Consider the following 17398-nt stretch of genomic DNA (forward strand, 5'->3'; position numbering starts at 1 on the left):
CTGGCAATAAGAATGAATTGATTTAACTATTAATTTTATAATACGGGTCCAATAACGTTATTCATTAAATATTGATAAGCAAATGTTTCACTGTTTCATCTCCTATTCTTGAGTCCACAGATTAGACAGACGCTCGAGAGTCGATTTATACATGTAAGGTCAGAAGTTTCCAATTATCTTGTATAACCAAAATGTCAAATGCAATGTGTAATTCATTTTATGACAAACTGGACATAACGTACACTCAAATATACTTCATGTAGCCTGTTCATGTGACTTGTTTCATATAACATGATACAAATTAGCGCACATAAATTTTTGATAATCCCATTGTGAAACACGGTTTTCCGTAAATTAATAATTACAGACTTAATGTAACACAGGTACATGTATGTATATAGACATATTTTATTGATTCATGATGTTCTACTTATTGCATACGAAGAGCTGTTTCCAAAAATTCCTTTATCCAATATATCTCATTCATATCTTAACAAGAAACAGCGATGCTTCGAAAGTTCAATTCTCCAATGTACGTCCACATCAAACCTAGCACTCAGTGACATTAATTGTGTATAGATTAATGAGAAGCGAGCCAGGGCAACGGACAGGCATTAAAGCAATGTTAATTCCGCGGTCAAATCCAAAAGGATCATCTGATGTCACTGGTCGAACAGAACGGAACTGGGTCAAATACGTGGGAATCAGAAATTATTATAATATGAGCTAGAACAAATCTCAACTAGTTTATCAAAATCGTAATTGAATTCCCTTTCTTTGTTCTCCCGAAAGATATTTCATGTTATGAGGTTGATGCATATGAGACGTAATTTTAAATTATAAATTGTAAATAGCAAAACATCGCGTTCCAAAGAATTAAATAATTTTTAGTTCTCTCGTAAACTGCATATTAATGAGTTGAAATTATTATATCTATGTCTTCATAGAACATTTAATTATAAATATTCTCTGTGGATGCCTTGCGTCAGTCACAACTACGTATACACATGTATATCACTAAAATAATTGTACCGCGTTCCATTAATAAGACCACGTTATTTATTTGTCCCATAATTAAAATAAATGTAGAATACGTGCATCAATTCGATGCTAAATTAGTTATGCGTCCACATCACGGCCTATAAACGATCATTTAAAGCATCCGCGTGAGGCAGCGTAATGGTGTGGGGTCGTGACGTGAAAGGTCACTTGACGTCGATATCTGGTCAGAAACGCAATGGAAAATCAGGTCAGTATCCATGAGACCAAGGCTAATTGTCGGTCGGTCAATAACAAAGTTGTATTTGCCCCTAATGCATACATTCTTCAGTCTGTGTCCCTGTGCTTTAATTAAAGATTCTCGATTCTCAACGCTCAGTCAATTCGATTCCTTAATAAAAGAACGAAACAGGATAACAAACAATGAACAAGATAAAAATCTATAGTGGTGGTGTGAAAATGGAAACCAAATATCAATTACCGTGATGCGCAAAGGGAAAGATCACTTTATTTCACGGTAAGCAAATCCGGTAAATAGACTTCAGATCGATCGAACGTTATCTGTGATCGTTTGAGGATTCAGAATTAAAAGAACTCACCGTGGGAATGGTTAAATGTTTCCCAGAAAGCAATCGAAAATTGGATTAGCTTTCTCGAATATAGTTTTACCAAAGGGATTGGAGAGCCAAGTATAATTCACACGAAAATTCGATTATACACTTATAAGTTAACAACTAGAGATCGTCATTGGTCATGTGTGTACGTACATAATTAATTAATTAACTCAAGTAATAGAAACGTTGAACATTTGATGTATAGTTAACAAAGGGTATCAAACAGCTTGAATCAGATCGAATCCGATGAAGCCAGATGCAATCACAGCGTAACCTGAAATAGAATTGAACTTGTTGCGCGGAATATACACCGTGATCTCCCAATCAATCGAACTCACAATAAAGTTGTCTAATTATGCAGTTCTCTTAAGACGTACATTGATTGTAATTTAAATCTTAAAAATTAATCGATGCGTCGTGATTTAATGACTTGATAAACCATTGGGTTAGCGTCTCTTTATTTTCTGTTTAATGAGGTTTAAGAAAGAAAAGAGAATAAAATAAGGTCAAATAAAGGAAAATTGGGGCGCGGTTATAAGGCGGTTGAGAACGGGGTCGAATCTGTTTACAATAGCGGGCTGCGCTGGCAAGAATTGGTGGATCAAGTAGAATCCCACTCCTCAAGGATTAAAATCGTCGAAATCCGAGGATGTTCGAAAGAACTGACGGCTAGTTCTAGCCAACGGATCTGTTCTTGGAATTAACACGACAGTTCCACAGTGTAAACTTGGCAACGCTCACCATCTACAATCTAGATTATTCTAGATGCATCTTCATTTCCTTTCTTGTTTGCCTCACGATAGAGATAGTCCGTTCTTCGTTACGGCCAGCCAGTTATTGTCAACTCTTCGTTGTTACCTAATAGCCTTAATTGAATCGCAGTAGATTTTGCTGATACATCGCACACATATGTACATCAAGATATGTTATCTATTATTTCAATCATATTACATAAAATTGAAATAATTAAAAGAAAATCGGTAATAGGTTGGTTTATATGAAAAGTTATTTTTCTTGTTTCTCATGTAATAATTTATTAATCAGTTTTGCATATTTCTCAACGATTAAATAATTCAATTATTTTAGATGTATTAAAGATTCTAAGTCCGCTCTTTCGTTTCACTGCTGTTTACTTTCATTTGTTTTCATTACCATTCATATTAAAATATTTCAACTTGAAAACTGATTATATGTATAAGGTGTTGGAATACGTTCCATAAAATTGCAGTGTCTTGTCTATGTATAATACTAAGCGATATTTCATAATAATATGTACGTAACAGTCGAAATGTCAAAAATCATCTGATTTGGAAGCAGTAACGAAGTTCATAGTTTATATAATTTAATAAAATTATCCTACATACTTCCTTACGATTCTCGTGTTCCTCTCGCTAAATAACATCGCCAAGTTCTGCGAAAAATTGATTCGGGGGTATGAAAAAATACTCGCCAAGGAAATTGCATCACTGACAGTTTACTCTTGTAACTTCGTAGCTGTTTCATTTCATTCGTTACGTCCGGTAAAGTTTTTCAATCTCACCCAGAGTTCCACTCTTCGAAGAAGCCATTTTAACATCCCTGACAAATATCTCGCAGCAATTGCTTAAAAGATATACTTTTATTACCTAACTCATAACTAGAAGAATTATTACAATTATTGATAAAGAAACAAGCAAAATCTCTTTGGTCATCACCAGTAAACAAGGTTGATGTACATAACAATATGCTAATCAACCAATTGCATCAATTCGTTTCGTATTTTCTTTTTTCCTTGAAAGGAAGGAACAAACCTAAAGATATAATTAAATAAATCGCGAAGTCTTCTGTAAAATGAAAATTTACGGAACGGGACAGGTTTCGATCTCTTTGAGCCAATGGATAACGCCCTCCGAGTCCATTTGACTGCATTGATGATTCGTTCAATGTAGTTTACCGAGGTGAGTTTCTCTTCCACCTCTTGCTCTCCGGAAACTTTCGTCGAGTAATCCGTTACGAAAGTTATCGGGTGTAGCGTGCGCGGAATTTCCGTAAATACGGATAATCGAGAAACGTGCTGGCTTTCTATGTTTCCCTTTCTTCTTCGTGTTCCTCGTTTCCTCTCTTTCTCATACAAGCCTTTACTGCTCTCAGTTTTCGAGTTATCGATCCACAGCGCAGAATTTGTAGTTAGAATTCAGATCGCGGTGGATTTCTTCATGAAATATGATTTTTTCAATTTTGAGAATGTGCATTCCTATTCTTCCAATACTATAAAGTATCTCTCGAAGCCAAAGTTTTCTTTTCGACACGTTTGATATATATAATTGCTTCTCCACTTGAAAAATTTTTTCATTTTCCAAGTATTCCGAATTTCTCTCGTATCGAATTCGATATGTCAAAATTCTCTTTCATATCATTCATGAAACGTAACTTTCGTTTTTATTCGTGTGAAACGAAGCCAGTGGAGATTCGCGCAACTCCGCTCGAGGAGGAACAGGGACAACTATATTTCCACAAATTTCCCGAATAATCCCGCGAAGATAACAGGATTGCCCGAAACTGCGCTTCTATCAGGCACATTTTTAGCAACGTTATTTTCGCGAACGTTTCTGTATCTCAGGAACTCCTCGATTGCCCGTTTTCTCGGTGCTCGTAACGATTCTTCTTGAGAAAGAAGGGTGCCGCGTTATCGCCGCAGCGTGGCAACGGTCTCGAGCATGTGTTTTCCTTTATACCGTCGTCGACGCGAAGACGTCACTTGGTTGCCGGATGGAGAAAATGGCCTTCTGTTGCGCTCTTCCATCTTCCCGTGAGATACGAGGTCCGATTCTTGGTCAACGAGAAAGACCGACGAAGAAACGACGACGACGACGACGTCGACCAACAGCATTCGACGTCCTCTCCTTTATTTTCGTCGCCCTCAATGAACAACTATTCATAAGCTATTTCACCAAGCCGCGCGCACTATTCCCACTTTGACATCGACGATGGTGAATCATATCCTTCTTCGTCGTCTCCACATCATCTCTTTCTTCGTAAGAGTTCGGTGGTTTTCGTCGTGTGGTTCCCGTGCCTTCCGTCGCGTTTCTTATACTTTGAAACGACGCTCCGCGAGTAATTTGTATCACGATTGTGTTTCTCTTTTGCTGTTCTCGGCCGCGCTGATATCTTGAAACGAATTCTTAAAGAGTTGGGCAATTATTGAACATCGATGTCCAGCATTAGTTCACAATCATGTAATATTAAATATTATAATTAAGAATTTTGTTATTGCAAACATAAAGCCGTTACTTTTTCTCTAACATTCTTTCCCACATTCAATTTTTAATTCCGCCTCAAAATTATTCATCCATAAAACAAGTTGAAGACTTCAACACTTCCAAGAATATAATCTACTTGTATATGATATAATGTAAACGGATTTTCTGATCGTTGATCGTCGATCGTCGACAAAAACGACTCGTGTAAATGATGTTTGAAAATTTGATTCCGATGTCGAGACGACGAAATGCGGAAAGAGGGAAGGAAACTATGCGAAACGGGGAAACCGTGTCGGGAACCGCGAAAGCCGCAATGCACAGTTGAGACGCTCCTTAGCAAGGAATCTCAACTACTCATTACGCGGCAACGTTTCTACATCCTCTGAAATACCCGGCGGCCATTTGCCATCACGTTTTAACCGATTACGCCGTACTGTCTGAACCGGAAACAATGGCTAATACAAGCCCTCGCGACATCCTTCATGGACTGTCTTTGATAGAACAGCCTCGGTCCCGACAATATTTATCCTTCAATCTTGTGACTCTTTCTAAAAGGATACAGAAAGTATAAAGGATGGTACATTTTTAAAGTATTTTTTTATACCCAATTTTCTTAGATGGACACTTTACTAAAAATAAATACTTTTACTAACTGTAAAATTTAAGCGCTTACTACTAACAATTAGAATGAAAACCTATAATACTTGTATATGTAAATCTATATAATACATGTAATGTAGAACGAAAGAATATTTAAAAAATTTAGTGGTGTGTGTGTGCTTCCATCAACGTTAACGCAGTCGTCAGTCCTTTGTTTCTGAACAGCAGTCTTGAAATTCCATCTTCTTGAATAATATTTGTGTTTAATAATTATTACAGCAGAAGCGAGTAATAGTATGTTAACATGGGTTGGTTGAATTCCATTGTCATAATTGTGATATAATCCCTGGGGGTATTAAGAATTTAAAGCGACCTCGTCAGGGTTAAAACGGCGAGGGCGTGTCTGCGTAAACGTAGGAAAAGTGAACGACCGGATACGAGGAGACCCTCCGTCACCCCTCTTTCATCCCGTGAAAATTACTTTCACCGACGCTAGAGCTAAATAACAACCACGCTCTAAGGACAGAAATTCTTTCAAATGACAGACAAAAGTGTCCAGGCTACGCGCTGTTAATGTACATAGCATTTCTTTTTAAAAAATGCGTTTCTACAGTGCATAAACTTTTGGGATTGACTGTATAGCTAATACATCCTTAATCTGTGAGTATCCAATTCCGTCTCTTGTTCCATGGATAAAAGAAAATTCCTTTTATAAGATGTTTTGTAAATATTCTGCGGACAGACGTTCATAAAATAGAAGTTCATTTAATCATTAATATGAGTGTTCATTACAACTGTGCCCCAAAGCGAGTCATCTGGACACTAGCGATGGTGTATTTATGCAAGAAATTGCCTGTTTACATTTTATAGCACAAAATCTTCGAGCTTCATACCAGAATTTTTTTTTTATCAACGCTGCATCGAATTTTTCATCGACCTATAACGGGCAGTAACAGGTGTCCCGTAAGTAGCGTTTGCATTCCGGATGCGGGAAATGATGGATCGCCAGGTAATTCGATGCCGTTGTACCACGAGAACGCTATAGATGCGAAGGTTGGCGGGAGAAAGGACAGATAAATATAGAGGGTGAAATAAAACGAGGGGGATTTCCGTGCAAAAACGAACCGGCAAAAAATGGAAAAGCCAGCGCGAGAACCTTCCGCCGCGCCGGCTGCGCGTTTGAAGGAAAAAGGTTTTCCATTGATGGAGTCAATTTTCGCTGGAAAATGTTCGCCTGAACGATATTTTCTATTCATTTTCGTCGAAGATCGAATACGATTGTTTTCAGAATAATTTCGCGCGTGTCGAATTTGCAAAAAAAATTATTCACCAGAAGTACTGTGCTTGATTCATTTTAATAAAATATGAGAACCATAATTAGTCTGAGCATTTCTTTGCGTGTGCAAAAATATGTAATGTTGTTTGAAGTATACATAACAAAGAAGTAGCAGAAGCAGAGAGAGAGTATATATTATTTATTATTTAAGTCTAATTTTATTTAAATTTAATAAAGGACATCCAAAATTCCATTTTCTTGAATATGCGTATGAGAATTAATCTGCATAACAATCAGCAGACTGATAATAATAATGAACAGAAACTTTTTGCATATCATTTAAAGCAGATCGCGTATGCAAATTAAACAGTAAATTATGGATGGCATAAATTAAATACATAAGACGAATGGTGAATAATGTAGATTTTTCGTGCATAAAGATGAATATCAAACGAAAGATAAAGATGAAAAAAATATTGCTGCAGGCAATTTGTCCATCCGTTGTCCCATCGGAAACGTTACGGGCCATCGATTTCATAAACATATTATACTCCTCCCCTGTCGCAGCATTTAATCATAGTTACGATATCGACGATGAGAAAACAGATTACCGAAATGACATTATGTGCGACTTCGGTAATTTATTATATTGTATGTACATTCGATTAATCATTGACCTTTAATCTTTTTTGAAACGATTCTAATTCTCTTAAAAGTGAACAGATTAGAAATTTAATGATTTTGAAATATACAGAACTCAACATTCAGATTATAATTGAATTCGACGCTCGGTTCCCAATGTGGCCGACGCGAATAAACGAAGGAGCTATTACGTAATCGCGACAGAAATAACCGGAAACTGATTTAACTAAATTACAGTTGGCGCAGCGCGCTAATTAATTACCATTGGCACCGTTGTTAATCAGCTTCGTTAGAACGCGGAAACTGACACGGAACTTTGATGTCCCCGTTGTTGAAAATCAACCGGCGTTCTATCAACAACGCGGAACACACACGAGGATCACCACGAGTCGTAACGACGAGGCCATCGTGCAAAATCTCTTGGCTATGTGTTCGCAGTCACCGTTCAATTGAATAATTAGTGGAAAAACAGCCGAGCATGCAATAGAAAGTTTTCTATAGAAATGGAAATATACGTGTCCGGCAATAAGCATGAAACTCATTCGTGAAATATTTCCATTTAACAGGCGAAAGTGTATTTAGCGACCATTTCTCTTTCCCCAGGGTAAATAATGTCATAAAAAGCTTATTGCCCTCGTTGATCCAAATTTTTATTCACTATACATATACGTGTACATAGATGCCCATAGTAGATAGTATGTACATATAGAAATTAATTTACTGTTGAACCTGTATAAACATTTTTGGCATCTTACTGTTTTAAAGGTGAATCATTTGTGTTTGACACGTTTTTTTCTAAGTGTCTAAATTATTAACAAAATCTGAAAAATATTTAAATAGCACTACTCGATCTACTTCGTACAGAAATCGAAATATTTCAGAAAAAATAGATTCGTGAAGCTATTTTTTCAAATAAACAAAATAATATTGGTGAGAGCACGACTCATCTTTATACAGTAAAGGTTGAATATGAAATGAGTGCTGGAGAAATTGCTTAAAATACATTACAATTGGCTAATTCGTTATAAATTAATCAGTTTTAGTAATCGAAGAAACTTAGTTCATAGCTTGAGAAGTTTCAAATGCACGGAACGCAACTCAGTTCTGTATCTAACATACCACCACGAATCCAAAAGTTCTCATTGCGTTAGGAACTATCGGCGAATAACTCGATTACACCTTAGCAGTATTCGATAGTTTGTAACAGAATGATCCTCACAAACAATTCTATTCTGAATATTAAAGATAATCTTGTTATTTAAAGAAAAAGTGAAAAAAGACGAATACAGAGACCGAATAAAAATAATTATTTGGCTACAAAAGACTTGAAAAAGGAAACGTAACGATTTAATCATTGACTAAAATAATTAATATAATCCTCCTTTGCTTCTTTCTCTATTCGACTGCGGGGTGAGCGACTAGGATATACAGACGATAATGAACGACTGTCGGTTGACGGTTATGAACCCTTCGTTCTGATCAATTTACATCGTTCCTCGTCGCTGGTCGCGCCAAGCAAAAACGTACAATCGAAACGCCCTCGAGCCATATCCGATCTGATTATCAGTCACGTTAATTACGTCGATAATTAGCGGCCATTGGCACGATCGAACATGTTGACTGGCTCGTCTCTAGTTGCGAAGCGCAAACGAAACACCTACCTGTCCGTCGTCAATCTCTCTCGTTTACCACGTTTTAAACTCGTCTCATCTATAACGATGTTTCGACAAACCAATTTGTTATCTAAGCGTACTCAGTGCGTTAATTCCTTCGAAATGAGAGAGATATCGAAACCAATGAAACGTGAAACAAGTAAACCACGCGGAAATAATGCATGTGAAATAGAATGGAAACAACACGCGAGTTACTTTGTAACTCCGTGCTCGCTTTGTCAAATATTTTTAAATGAAATACGGACAATCCGCAAATTACACATTTCAACAATGCGATAGTTAGTTTGCCAACTAAAATGTTTAACTGACTTAAAAGGTGTATTAATATATCCAAACATAATTGTTGTATTCATATTGTATTCAATTACATTTTAACTAACATTAACTAAACGTGATTAATTATTCTTGATGATTTTACAAAAGCGTGCGGACAAATGTTTGCACTTCCCAGCTTTTTCCTTCTACCACCAATAGAATTAATCCTTGGTGGTAGAATTCCTATTTTCTCAATTCGTAAACCGTCGCTCGATTTTCTCGAAATAACGTCAACATTTCAGTCCAAAGGGAACCGTTTAAGGACAAAATCCTTCTGTTTGATTGCAGCCCTGTGAGAACCCAACCGATTTCCGGGCCGAGCAATGCGCCGCCTTCGACGACGTGCCATACAGCGGGCAACTGTTGAAATGGTATCCACATTACAACCCGGTGAGGCCGTGCGCTTTGATCTGCCGCGGCGAACAATCGCTGGGGAACACCGGGCCCGAGATCAAGCAGGAAACGTCCGTGGAAAAGGTGCTTCCGCGCGATGCCACCGAGGCTTTGCAACTCGACAGCGAAGAAACGATTGTGGTCCAGCTTGCAGAAAAAGTCGAGGATGGAACCAAATGCTATATCGATGGCACAGATGTTTGCATCGACGGTGAATGCACAGTAAGTACATGAAATCATTAATTATTAAGTAAACTTCACACGATATTCATCATATAAATATAATCTACGAACATTTGCTATCATCAGAGATTATATTGACAATTCTTGTCTTTCATTAGAAGACATTGAGTATGAATCTTTTATTTGAAGAAATTTATTGAATCAATGTATTATCAATTCATTTTTACGAGGGTTTTAATAGAATCAGTCAGTTTTACTGTCTTAAATGATAATTCTTATTGACTGACTCCATATTTTACAAGACGTCATTAAACATATGATCGGCGGTGTATATGATATGTAAAGGTAGTACGACATGATACGAGCGCGCTTTATTGTCATGCTCATCAATTCATGGTTGTGTTACACTTTTTTAAATGTTCGTTGCACTCATTTGGAAAGTGTCGGCTTCTACTCTGTGTTGCAACATCAATTTCGTTTAGTTAAAATCCAATTTGATAAGTGCGTCGTGGTTCATTCCACTCGGCGGAAGTTGGCGCCAATAATACCGGAAACGTTCATCTCCCGGGAGCTTGGGGGCGCTATTTTTGTGGCCTGTCAGTATCTCTTCCGACGGGCGATATTTTGTACTTTGCGCGAAAGTTTTGCGAGCACGGGCTGCCAAACCACGCTCCATCCAATCTTGTGTTTTACGCTCGGGCGCGATTTCTGGGCTCGCATTTAATCGAGCATAGTACGTCGTTGCGTGAAAGTACAAATATTATTATATGAATTAATTGAGACATATCTGAAAAAATAATTCATTGATTTTAAAATGAAAACAAAAGTGCAATACAAAATGTTGAATGCCAGCTAAGATTCGTCTAAGAGTTTCATTCATTTAGCTTGTCATGGAAGATGCATATGTGGTATAAATAATTCATAGCATGTGGAGTTATGAATATTTGAAGAGAAAGTTACTGGATGAATGCAAGGCTTGAAGGAACGCTTGGTTAAGATTATATTATACGAGTTAAAGTCGATACAGAAAAATCTCAATGGATCGTGTAATTTGTCAAGCAAGCCCAAATGTCATAAATGCCAATTAAATTGAATTGCAACGCTTGTATCCTGAAATCTTAAAGTTACGCTTCGGAGTACATAAGACATAATGAGAAGCGGTTGAACGACGTGGTACGTGGGAAATGTCCGTATCGATTCTGCCGTGTTCTCTGTCGAAACTCGACGCGATTCGCTTTGACAGGACGAGACCTTGTTACGCTTCTAATTGATATGCGTTATCATTCCCAGATTGATTAACAATAATAAATAATTGATGACGAGCTTGATTAAGTTTGTTAGCGCGCGAATTATTCTCTCGCGTAATTTCGTAACTACGTACGGAAATAACATCTGGCTGATTTACCGTGCAAACACCGCCATTTTTTAAGCTCATTCGTTTGTACGTTGAATGAAAGTACTGATGCCATTCTGTTCGTTTTGGGAATTAAACAGTCGATACGGGCGCAGGTTTATCGTGTCCCGCTACAATAATATTACTACCTTCGATTCGAATATTATTTAGGGGAACGGAACATTAGCGAGAAATTAATGTAATGGACATAAATGTGGTACATTTCGGAGAAAATCGTTTGTTAATTAACCATCTTTGGTTTGGCGGTTGTGTACATACTTAGAGTAATATGATAAATATTTTCGGAACTAGATTCATGTATCCTCAGTTCCATATTTTATTCTTTCGTAAAGTTAAACACAGATATTGTAATAGCAGCTGATCTGCGTATCGCATATATTGTTCAATTAATGATACGATAACAAGTATTGATTGCATAAATATTGCATGTATATAAATTACGAATGCAAATAATTTAGTGACATTATCGATCATTTCGCGGGAAAGAAAACATTTATGTACAGCTAGTAACATTGAAACTGAGCGAATTCAAGCTTATGTTAGTTTCCCATAATTCAAAATGAGTAGTAAGTCTCGATCTTATTCTTCAATACTCGATCTGGCATCGATACTGTTGGATTTTAACATAATTTTGACGCGTCAAAATTGTCCAACAATATCGGTGCCAGATCGAGTATTGAAAAATAAGATCGAGACTTATACTACTCGTTTTGAATTATGGGCAACTAACACAAGCCCGAACTGGCTCAGTTTCATTGTTACTAGCTGTACATATACGTCACGAGAGACTGTTCAGTGATACAGATCGGTCACTAACCAGACAAGAAGTAGTCGCAGCGTGTAACGTGTCGGACAGTGTAACAATTGTATCAGTTGTCAATGTAATCTTAGCGCGTTAATTTTGGAAATGAAACATGGACTCGGAAGTTCAAAAAATAGACTTAACAAAGTAAGTATTCTTATCTCGCGTTACAATATAATACACTCGTTAAGCACAATAAACTATTGAAGTTTTTATTTGAATATGCGTTTGATGTGTGTGTGTGTGTGTGTGCACATCTAAGTATAAATACACTATTACACATTTCTTGTTATGCTCAAAGTTAAGTTTATTTTCCCTCGTATCGAGATACCAGTGTCTTTGAAATTACAACGTAAATTCACGACTTTTGCAACAAAAACCGTTATTCTGACTTTTGTTGCATAAAGTTATACATTTTCGGAACTCTTTGAAAGCATAAAACAACGCGAGAGAGCGCGGGGTTGAAATCCGGCGCGGCGCGCCGTATCAAAAAACGAACCATCCGAAACGCGATGCTACGAGATACGTAACATGCACACCGCGGTACAAATTATTTCCATATTTAAACACCTATTTGCATTTTGCAACGGGCTTTACATTTTTCATAGAGAGGACGTAAAAAATACTGCCTTTAACCAACTAGACCAGTATTACCTTTCTTTCCACTCATTTCAAGTAACTTTTCGGTTTGCGATTCGTATTCTCGTACCCGAGTCAGGCCGTGAGATAATTAATTAAATGCAGAGATCGGACTTTTAAATACGCGATCGTAGCCGAGCCTTCGTCTCCGGATTACGCTGAAAGCGTCGGTTAAGAATTAAGTTGCAATTGCTGCATCCCTTGTCGAAACTTGGCGAAGAAGGAATAGAAGGAGAAGAAGAAGAAGAAGAAGAAGAAGAAGAAGAGAAGAAAGTTCCGACGGGAACTCAAGACCGGAAAAATTTGCTCAGGTGGAGCATACAGTGCCCTCTATCCGTCCAATCCTCCACCCTCTTTGCTGGACTCGTACAAACTTATTTATAACTTTTGGTTTCTGTTCATGATTGTATGCGACCGCATTTTTCCACTGAAGTCGAAAGAAAATGAGAGCTAATGATGTGCTACGGTGCGGCAGCCTTCTCGGCTAATATTTGTCGAGGGTGCGTCGGGTCGCCCGCATTTCTCGTCCATTAAATTAATTCGATCTTAATTTACACCGTCGTCACGTCTTGTCGTATCTCATCGCGTCACGTCGCGCCAACGACTTTGTGTACGGAGAGACAGGCTACTTCGTCGATTAGCCCTTTAAGTAGCCACGAGTACATCTTAAGTTGGCGAACGCCAGCAGCAGATGACGTTCGCCAATATTGGCACTGTTTGTCACTTTATCTATCAGCTGACTAAGCACTTTAATAATATACCTCGTCGTCTAAAGATATTAAAGGCTTCTTTATTATCTAAAAATCCTAAAAGGACTCATTAAGGATTAAAAATACTCATTTTAATTAATAACGATGTTCTGATTGCTAAAAAATACTGTACAAAATCAACGATTGAAATTCTTGCATTTTAACATTTGAAGAATTCAATGTAATCAGAGAATGCAAGTAAAAACTAGCCCAAGAGTGAATAAAGAGACAAAAAGTGTTGGTTATTAAGAAACATTGAAAGAAATTTGTTAAAAGCGATTCAGGGAGAAACGTTTAAGGGCGCGTGAAGAAATAATTAACGGGATTTCATAGTGACGACAGTGGCGGCGAAGTTGGAAGGACAATATCTAATCAGCAGACGGGGGCCACGTAATTAAGCACTAACCGAGCTCCGGTAAACGCAAACTGGTTTTGCATTATTAAAGCGTCCGCGCCGTGCCGAGTTCTCTTCTCCACTGTAACGTTGGACACGCTCGATAAGTGCGCGACGCTTTTGTGCTATCGCGACTCGTTAGAGTTTGCCTTCCACCACTCGGAAATTCCTTCAATTGTTTCGTTCCGTGTCCTCTTCCGCACATTACGCTTAGGCTAACTTGTAACGCGTATCACTCGTCGTTTCTGTATTACTACACTTTCGTACTTAGGATCCGAGCGCAAGAGTTAATTTCAAAGTTATATCAACTGTATTGACTTTCCATTACGTGTTATGTATTATTCAATTACTCAGGTTCCACACATCGTACAAGACAATTTCTATTTTCATTTATCTTGGTATATACTATACGAAGTTTATAATACACGAGAAAAATAGCTGAACAGGAATAAAAACACAACCGAGAAATTAGGAGTGTGTACGGGATTGAACTAAGTATAACATAAAATCCATTATCTCACTGGAAACGGCGAAAATAAGAGGAACAAAGTGATCATCCCCTCCTGTAGTCGGGAAATCCTGTTCACCAGGAAAATATATTAAAACGTAGAAACGAGTGTAGAGGAAAGAAGCGGTGGTATGGGGTGGATTCGTGGAGTAGCAAGAAAAGAACTCATGACGGAGAGGTGAGGGTGTATTGAGCATAATGGGCTGACTCCAGTGGACAGCGAGGGTTGTAAAAGGAAGGAACCGAATGGAACCTTGAAAGCCGGTTTGAATAATTAAACACTGGTCAAATTTACGTAACGAAGTAGCCAGCAAATTGTAAAGTCATAAAAACCGACGATTTATCCTTCGACCATGAGTGAACGCAAGTCTTGTTTTACAAAATTAATTATTACTAAGACAAGATTAATAATTTCCTACGTACAGTCTATAAGTAAATTACAATTATGTGTACAAGTAATTGATACAACGGATGATGTACATGTATTCTGTTTAGTCACACCTGTTCGATTTAAAAAAAAAACGATATTTCATATCCAACAATCTGATACACAGTGTAAATCCGGATTCTTTTTCTCGAGCCTTGAATTCTTTCGAAAGAAGCACCTTAATACAATTGTCTGGGATTCTTTCTATGGAATTCAAAGAATCCCGCGGTGTCACGAAACGAGTGTTCATATCCCGTAGCTCATAAACGACCATTGGAGGTATTTACTAGATGTAGGAGATGTATTATTTGCACGAATCGAGCGAGGGCAGGCAGGATTGCTAGAGCGGAGGGATCGGCGCGTCGCGTCGCGACGTTAAGTTTCGCGATATTTCATTTTGCACGCCCGACTGGCTGGCCGTTTCTCTTGGCGTGTTTACCTAGAGAAATAACCGGTTGCTTCGATGGTCCAATCCTTCAATTACGGGACTCCGCTGCAGGTTTCCACTTCTCGGGCAAAGTAAACCTAATCCTGAGCGCCCGTATTGTGTGTCTCCTCCATTCTGTTTGCGCGCTCGCGTTCACGTGCGCTGTGTATACAGGCGCATACATACATGTACGTGTGAATATGTTCTCACCTGCATACACAGACTCGACCTTTCCACATTTGTGCCTTGAAGAATCTAAAAATCATTGGTCTCCAGCCGAAATTCAACTTGAGGGAAGCTCGACCTCTCTGAATTTTTTAAAGTTCTCAAATGGGTTCCGAAATAGAAGTCATTCTCAATTTGCCTGTCTTTCTTCTTATCACGACTCGTTTCAGTATTTTCTCATGTGTATTTGCACGAAATTTATGTTAAATTAAAAATCCAACTCGATTTACTGCCCATTTTATAAATGACGATTATAAAAGTTCAACATTGTTCGAAAATAACATGGAGATGTAGCACGAGTTCTTGGATAAAAAAGATTATTTGATCGTTCGTTGTGCAAAAATTCGATTACAAATCTTGTCTTTGTGTAACTCGCATTCGCTTGATTAAAATTGCTCACTAAATAACGAACCCCAGAATCCCGTCCTATAAGCAATGTTAAACACGCGAGTCGTCGATAAAAAACAAAGGTAGAAAGAGGGAAAAAATACATAGGATGGGACAAAAAACGAACGTTGTACCGACGTGTTGTTGAAATCGCGTATCCCAGATTTAAACTCCATCCGAACTCCCAGCGGTGCATTCGAGGCCGACATTCAACACACCTGCAGTACCGGATACACGCGTGCGTCGGTGTGCACACGCCAAGAAAGGTCGCGGAAACGAATCCAGCCTCGTGTAAAATTAAATCTCAATTCATTCTGCCGCAAGCAACCCTGTCCCGCTCCTCGCGTTCTATTCGATTTTTCAAAGCTCTTCGAGCTTGTTTTAGACCAGAATTATGATGCCATTCAGCGGCTTTGTTAAATCATAGCAAATTTCCCAGTAACTAAGGTTTCCTATTTATGCTTTTTTTTATCTATTACTCTTTCTTACGTACTTATTCTTTACTTTCCTCACCATCGTTCCTCCCTTTCTTTGCGTCGGGAAGCACGATTCGCTAAAGTTACTTCCCATGCGAATTCCGCACCCTGCAACTGTCGAAGAATTCCCGCTGAAGCGTAAATGCAGTTTCTAAATGCTGGCGAGGAGTGAACGTGCTTCTGGTGAAAAGACACGGCGGCGCTGCGCAGGCTTCTATTTAAGCAAGACAGGAGATTGACAGAATTTTGCGATAAATTTCCACAAAGGATATAAACGAATATTAACCATCGTTCGGAAAGCACTCTTTTATTCAGTGTATGTGCATAACCCAGATAGATTTTCATGATCTTTCATGATAGATGTCATGAGATGTAGAAATTAATTTATTAAAAATTGACAATAAATACATTATATTATTCTTTAAACTTCGCGAATTTGGTTTATAAATTTCGTCATATCTCTCAAGTACTAAACTTTCATACTTTTATAAAGATAACATAATGCGAAACTTGATTCTCTAATAGCAAGCAACGGGATTATAAATAAGTATATCTTTTTTTTTACACGTGTTTCATGTTCTTTTACCAGAGACATTTTTGAAAATGTTTTAATGTAACATTGAAGTTCGTATTTTAATATAGAAGTACCTCTGATGTGACCTCTGATGTAATCAGAACATCGCAAATATAGAATTTCCGTTGTACAACTGGCTAGTTAAAAAAAGAGTAGAATGTTTTTCGCTGAAGGCTTAGTTTTCAAGAGAAAATAGTTTGACGACACTTCAGATTTCTATGTATTAACTGAAACTTTTAAATTATCAAACTTTTTTTATGGGGTTTTATTTAATGTATACTTTACTCGGAAAATAATAACAGCGTTGAGAAATTAAAAGGAAACATCGGTTTGGCGTATCAAGATTCGAAAAATGCAGATAAATTGCTACAAGAAGTGCATAATAATTCAGTTTAACGAACAGAACTGTATATAAAACAACATATTACATTAATAGAATAAT

General features: G+C 37.7%; 1 protein-coding gene across 3 annotated transcripts in view; it reads left to right on the top strand.

The window, feature by feature from the left end:
- The window catches only part of nolo (ADAMTS-like no long nerve cord), a 175727-nt gene that overhangs the window by 131281 nt on the left and 27048 nt on the right, over nt 1–17398 (top strand). For all 3 annotated transcript variants that reach the window (XM_018033538.2, XM_018033540.2, XM_018033544.2), the window contains one exon: nt 9647–9973. In XM_018033538.2, the coding sequence (XP_017889027.1) occupies nt 9647–9973 (327 nt within the window). The remainder of the gene's footprint in view (nt 1–9646; nt 9974–17398) is intronic.

The sequence above is a fragment of the Ceratina calcarata genome, unplaced genomic scaffold (assembly GCF_001652005.2).
Source record: "Ceratina calcarata isolate Rehan_Ccalc_2016 unplaced genomic scaffold, ASM165200v1 scaffold72.2, whole genome shotgun sequence".
Lineage (NCBI taxonomy): Eukaryota > Metazoa > Arthropoda > Insecta > Hymenoptera > Apidae > Ceratina > Ceratina calcarata.